At 43.6% G+C, this 6,860-nt stretch overlaps 1 protein-coding gene across 2 annotated transcripts; it reads left to right on the top strand.

Annotated features, from left to right (window-relative positions):
- Window positions 1-3,300, top strand: TIGD2 (tigger transposable element derived 2). 2 transcript variants are annotated; one of them, XM_027116914.1, is made up of 2 exons: window positions 1-33; window positions 452-3,300. In XM_027116914.1, the coding sequence occupies exon 2, from the start codon at window positions 1,372-1,374 to the stop codon at window positions 2,947-2,949; it is 1,578 nt and encodes a 525-aa protein (XP_026972715.1). In that variant the 5' UTR covers window positions 1-33; window positions 452-1,371; the 3' UTR covers window positions 2,950-3,300. The 2 variants fall into 2 exon arrangements, with proteins under 2 accessions (XP_026972715.1, XP_026972714.1); XM_027116913.1 differs by having other exon boundaries at window positions 7-271.
- Window positions 3,301-6,860: the final 3,560 nt, after the last annotated feature.

The raw sequence follows: 6,860 nt of genomic DNA on the forward strand, positions 1-6,860 counted from the left end.
CAGCCTACCTCGGGAGACTCCATTTGCTCTCAGGTTGGTTTGGCCGCCGCGAAGGCAGGCGGAGAGCGATGCCCCCGGCCCGCGGACTGGCGTCCCCTGGGCCAAGCGCCCGCCCGCTCGCTGGCTGGCTGCGGCGGTGACATCCTGGTCGCTGGCGTCCACGGAGGAATCCGGGCTCCCACGGAGCAAAGACGTCCGGCGTTCCGGAGCTCTCCGTGCGGGGAGAGGCCCTCGCTAACGCGGCTCGTCTCTGACCGCTTAATTTCAGGAGGTAGGCAATGCAGGTCCCATTCCCTGACACTCTAGATAATGCCTGAAAGCAGTCTGTGTCGTATTTAGCCATCACATTCCTAGGAGGCGTTAATTTTCTCAACACAGTCGCAGGATAGATGTGGGTAATGCCACAGACCCTGATATTGAAAGAAAAATGTTTTTTGGTATCTTCCTTTAGGTTTCGGAGGCTCCGAGTGCCTATACAGCCCCCGACAGGAACTACTTCTGTTGGCCCATCGAGGATCATCTTTCACCAGGATTATCGTAACATCTTCACTGAGCCTTCCCCCACCCCATACCCTCTACCATGAGTCCTGATTTCTGCCAATGAAGTTTTTTGATGCTTTCTTTAATCATGTGACACCACTTCTTGTCCACCTTTTTCCTTTTCAGTTGCCAAACACATGAGGTGGAGGTTTGTGTCATGTTAAAGTACACAGTTTCCTGCCTGTCCCCTTTCACCTGATTTGCACCGCTCCCTTCTGTTCAGCTTGCCTTACCCTGATTGCTTACGATTTCCATAACCACTCGCTTGCACATCGTGTAGCAGCCCTTGCCTGGGGAGGTAGCATTCCATACAGCGCACTGCCTGACAAGGACAGCAGTCAGGGGGCGAGTTTTCCCGTTGTATTTTCCTATCAGGTTTGCAAGCCCTTCTTCCAACTCTTTGTTCCCTAGCACAGTGCCCCAAATACTCCCACCAGAGTCTTAGTTTCTTTAACATAGAGCTTCGCCCATAAGGATGGCAAGAATCAAGTATGTAATGTGACTGTTTTAGAGACCTTGCTGGTACAATATTGGTTGTCATTGCCACTGAGATCGCAGTTCATGAAAAGATCTTAAACTAAGGGAGGAGGAGGCAAGACAGAAGGTAGGATTAAGTGGAGCCAGTCCTTGTTGTTTGAAGTTTGTAAGTTTCAAAACAGCAAAGCGAAGAGAGTCATGTAGGCCTTGTCTGGAAATTGGCCAGCACACTGTCCATCTAGGTCCTAGGGGGGGCAGGAAAGGGACCTTAAAACCCCATTTTCTAGTCTCATTGTGTCCAAATCTAAGTTGTTACGTATCTTGTTCTAGTAATCGTCTAAAATATTAGATACAATGTTGGGGAAACGAAAGCGTGTGGTGTTGACAATTAAGGACAAGCTTGACATTATTAAGAAGCTTGAGGAAGGCATCTCTTTCAAAAAACTTTCCGCGGTGTATGGAATTGGTGAATCCACAGTGCGTGATATTAAAAAAAACAAAGAAAGGATAATAAACTATGCAAACAGTTCAGATCCTACAAGTGGGGTATCCAAACGTAAATCTATGAAGTCATCCACATATGAGGAACTGGATAGAGTTATGATAGAGTGGTTTAACCAGCAGAAAACAGAGGGGATTCCAGTGTCTGGAACGATCTGTGCACAGCAGGCCAAGTTCTTTTTTGACGCCCTGGGGATGGAAGGTGATTTTAGTGCATCGTCTGGCTGGCTGACTCGGTTTAAGCAGCGCCACGGCATTCCAAAGGCTGCTGGTAAAGGCACAAAACTGAAAGGAGATGAAACTGCCGCCAGTGAGTTTTGTGGTAACTTTCAGGAATTCGTCGAGCGAGAGAATCTACAACCAGAACAAATTTATGGTGCTGATCAAACTGGATTGTTCTGGAAATGTCTACCGTCAAGGACGTTAGCTCTTGAAACTGAGCGGAGTACTTCTGGTTATAGGTCAAGCAGAGAGAGAATCCTTATCATGTGTTGTGCAAATGCCACAGGTTTACACAAACTTAATCTTTGTGTCGTGGGGAAAGCAAAAAAGCCTCGTGCATTCAAAGGAGCTGACCTCTCGAACCTTCCTGTCACTTATTTCAGTCAAAAAAGTGCATGGATGGAACATTCTGTTTTCAGACAGTGGTTTGAAAAGTACTTTGTGCCACAGGTCCAGAAGCATTTGAAATCCAAGGGGCTTCTAGAGAAAGCAGTGCTCCTTTTGGATTTTCCCCCAGCCCATCCAAATGAAGAACTGTTGAGTTCAGATGATGGTAGAATAATTGTGAAATATCTACCACCAAACGTCACAAGTCTCATTCAACCTATGAGCCAAGGAGTTCTAGCCACAGTAAAAAGATACTACCGAGCAGGACTTCTCCAGAAGTACGTGGATGAAGGAATTGACCCCAAAATGTTCTGGAAGAACTTGACAGTGTTAGATGCAATTTATGAAGTGTCGAGAGCTTGGAACATGGTAAAATCAAGTACCATAACCAAAGCATGGAAAAAACTTTTCCCTGGCAATGAAGAGAATTCAGGCATGAATATTGATGAAGGAGCCATTTTAGCAGCTAACTTAGCAACAGTTTTACAGAATACAGAAGACTGTGAACATGTTGACCTTGAGAATATCGATCAGTGGTTTGACTCTCGGAGTAACGACTCAAACTGTCCAGTGCTAACTGACAGTGAAGGCGCCGAGGACCGGGCCAAGCCTGCCGAGCACAAGCCTTCCAGTAAGACTAGAAAAACAGAACTGAACCCGGAGAAGCATATTAGCCACAAAGCTGCACTCGAATGGACCGAAAATTTACTGGATTATCTAGAACAACAGGATGACATGCTTCTGTCTGATAAACTGGTGTTGCGGAGGCTTCGAACAATAATAAGAAGAAAACAGAAGACCCAGAATAACAAAAGTCATTAATAATCCTCGTAAGGGTTTCAGTGTGTCTGCATCTTTGTGACTTTATCTGCAGTGGAACTTAATTACCGTGTTTGCAGTGCTGTGGATTTCAGGGCCAAATATATTTTATTAATGAATTTAGGAGTAGATGCTGTTTTGGATTACTTCAATGACTGTGCTTGAATGTGCATCCTAGGAAGTGAGCATTGACATGTATCTTGTCTGTTTCTAATCTGTATTATACTAATTTACATCATAAGGTACCTGAGGCCAGGGATCCTGTGTCTGTTTTGTGCCTGAATTTCATTGTCTAATAGAGTACCATGCACACTCTAGGCAATCAATAAATCTTTCTTAAATTGAATTTTTATGGCTTTCTCTGAACTTCAGTTTCCAAACTGAAATACGTGGAGGGTAAGTTTGCCTTTCTACCGCGGTTTTTTTCCACCTGCCGAAAATTTTAGAACTCAGCAAAGATTATACTTGAAGTACATGTATTTCACTGTGAAAGCAGAGAACTGAAGGAAAATACTCTGAAGCCTGAAATATGGCATTTCTATACCAATAGTATTTGGACAATCAGAAATTCAGATTGGCTGTCTCTGTATAATGAAGTAAGAAGAAATAAGGTTAAAACGTCCCCAGGCAAAGGACTTGCACTTCACTTTTATTTCATCTGGCAGTAGGGAGAGTTCCTTCAGAGTTGGAAAGAATGCCATCATTGTTCCAGAAAAACAGATTTCATTTTCCAAATCATTGCTATTAGAAGAGAATAAGGATTAAACTGTGTTATCTGTCATTTTGATCCTTTATTAGTAGAGATATGTAAGTAGTTTTTTCTCTTTAATAAGCTATTTGATGTAACACTTCAAAGCTTTAAAGTACGTCATTTGCTTTCATAATAGCGTATTTTTCTTGAGAACTAATACGGAGAATATAAGCACACAGTGCATTTGTGGAGCCACCACGTGAACTGACATTAAATTGAACATGAGAAAGGCCCTATAGGACAGCATAGGCTGCTGTGTGACCACGGGCAAGTTACTTGACCCATCTGTAAAACAGGAATAATACCTGCCTCTGAGAGTGTTTTGAGGAGTACATGAGTTAATATATGGATTTTAAGTAATACAGGCTTAGAACAGGACCTGACTCAGAAAAAGTCCTCTGAGTGTTAGCTCCTGTTACCGAGTTGCAGAAATGATGTTTCAGAAGCGTGCTCAACAGATCCAGTGTGTGAATCATCCCTGATGTTGCTGCACTGGGAAAACCCTTTGGAGGGAGGTGAGATAAAAGAGAGGCAAGTGACCAGATTCAGCTGAAATATAACAATAATTTACTTCAAAGAAAACTGGAAGGTTAATCCAATTCAGAAATCATTTCCCGACCATCTACTGCTAGGCACAGTGAGGCATGCCGGCACGTGTAAGACATCTTAGTTTGAATTATAAAAGGAAATGGGAATGGGATTGTAGTTTCTTTGCTCCAGGCCTGCAAATAAAATACATAGACGTTGGCTTTGTTCACAGAATCTGTTACTGATATTGGCCTCGTTTACTGAAGTAATAAAATACCTTTAAAGCAGACAAGGTAGCAGTTAGGAGGACCAAACTAAAGTAACACAGGATCAGTAGAAAATTAGAGTAAAAGAAATATCACAGGAGACTGGTTACGGTAATTAGGTCCAGCCATATACTGGGAGCTTTGTTGTGACTGACCTGAGATTTTAGAAGCTCTGACAGTTCTTCACGAGGACTGTTAAGCTCAGAATTCTGCCTTTTGACAAAGCAGAGGCTTTGAGTTCGAGAAAGGCCTTCTCGGAAAACCTCTAAGAATATTTTCTTTGGGAGGATTCATACCTTATTATTAACACACCTCTCGCAGTTTACACAATTTCACTTACTAGAGAGGCCTGAGGAAATGAAACTTTGTGCAGATAAGTCCTGAAACTATTTGGCTTCTTGGAGGCAAAGGGATTCTGAAGCCTGGAAATGGTAATGACATATTTGAATACCGCTTTGCATTTTTCACAGAGCTTTCTGCTAACAAACACTTCTCAAACTTCTTTCAGTCATGACATTGAAATGGTTTAATCCTGTTTTATCATAAAGGCCGATATAAACTGTGCATTCTAATTCCATAATTAACTGTAATACAAAAATCTTCTTCCTTTTCCAGGTATTGTTATATTAATTCTATCCTCTAGGAAGATGCGTTGTGTTATCTTGGTTAACCCCATGCTCCTCGTACGTACCCTAGTTTGAGCAGCACAGAAAATAATGTGCTCTCATTTGACTTTGTGCACCTTCAAGAAAGTATCCACACATTTACTTTTAAATAAATTTATAAATGGAAATTAATAAATTTTCCATTTATAGAAGTACCTATTTTTTAGAGGATTTGAAAGACAAACAACTCAGACCAAATGGGAAGTGTTTGGCAACTGAGAGCATACTTTAAAAAAACTTGTGTAGTGGGAATATTTACTATTTCATAATTTAATTTCAGAGAGCAATAGAGGGGTTGACTGGAGAACCTTGAATGCTCAGTAAATATAACAGAGTCGGCAGGGCCCAGATAGTAGGCACAGTCAATTCAAGTAGAATTAGAGGATTATAATGGTGCTCTTGTTCTGGGACTCTTTGTTTTCAGTCTAGCTTCAGACTGAGCTCTGTGGTCCCTTCATCATGAATTTTCTGCATTTAAGGAAGCTCGTGGTGGACTCAGTGGCACAGTTGACATGAAGCAGGAGACAGTTAGGTCACGATCTCAGAGACACTCTGCCTCCAGTGATGTGGCCAAAGCCCCCCAACGTATTACAAATCAGAGCCAGGACCTGCACTACAAATGCAGCCCTCCTTCAGGGCTGTGTCTACTTACTAGTATTTTCACAAAGTTCACCTGGTCTTATTTAAACATATACTTTATCTCCACCCTAAGCAAAATCACAGGTCTTGTGTGCTGACTGCGGTCTCTTTCTAGTCCAAGTTAAAGTAAATATAAAACTTTTTTTTTTTTTATAACTTGACAGCCTGTAACCCCAAATTACCTTGTATATCTCATTGGCACATTTTGTGAAACCCTGGCTCAGAAGAAGGAGTGGGGTTGTGGAAGGGTAATGGATTGGAGTACAAACACCAGCTTCTCTGCTTTCTCCCTAGATAACCTTGACAGCTTTCCGGACCTCTCTGAACCTCAAGTTTCTTCACGTGTAAAAGGGTGGCAGGTTAAACGGGCACACTCCAAGTGTTCATAAACACCAGCTATTAAGCAACCCTATGGCTGTTCACTGAGAATCCCTGGCCTCCAGGCTTAGGCTGGAGAATGAATCACAGTCCTTCTCTCATGGTGACTCTGTGCAGACCTCCGGGAGGCCTGGGCACCCTTGTTGAGGTCTAGGGCACTGCCTCGTCACTGGGAATGCTGGCTGGGGTCGCTGCCACAGGTAAGAGGGCAGTGCTGAGTCCCTCAGGCCCTTAAGACTACAGTGTGTGCTGTCAGTCATCACAGGGGCCCATCAGTAAACAGACAAACAGACAAGCACAGGTGGGGCCTGCTTTAGCTGTAGTCTGGGATAACGGGGCTCAGAGAGAAATGGCTTCTTCCAGGCAGCTGAAGGCGTCCTTGTGAGGTGATGCGCTCTTATGCTAAAGGCAGAAATGCAAACTGCCGGTGCAAACACAGGGGAAACCGGAGGAGCAGATGGGCCCAGCCAGGACGCAGCACCATCAGTGCGGTCCCCCGTCTAACAGATGAGTCCAGGGGTCACTGGGCCTGGCTTACCCAGCAGCATCCTGATTTACACTGGTTGTTCAGAGTAAGTGTTGCAGAGCCCTTTTTACTCTCATGTGTCCCAGCTTAGAAGAGAAATTAGGCGGTTTCCCTACCAATGACCCAGAGAAGGGAGTTGATCTCCCTAGTCACTAGGGGCC

Source organism: Aethalodelphis obliquidens, unplaced genomic scaffold (genome assembly GCF_003676395.1).
Source record: "Aethalodelphis obliquidens isolate GAN/ISIS:26980383/991018 unplaced genomic scaffold, ASM367639v1 scaffold17, whole genome shotgun sequence".
NCBI lineage: Eukaryota > Metazoa > Chordata > Mammalia > Artiodactyla > Delphinidae > Aethalodelphis > Aethalodelphis obliquidens.

Excerpts from the sequence above, each read along its gene's own strand:
- TIGD2 (XM_027116914.1), top strand. The coding sequence starts at position 1,372 with ATGTTGGGGAAACGAAAGCGTGTGGTGTTGACAATTAAGGACAAGCTT.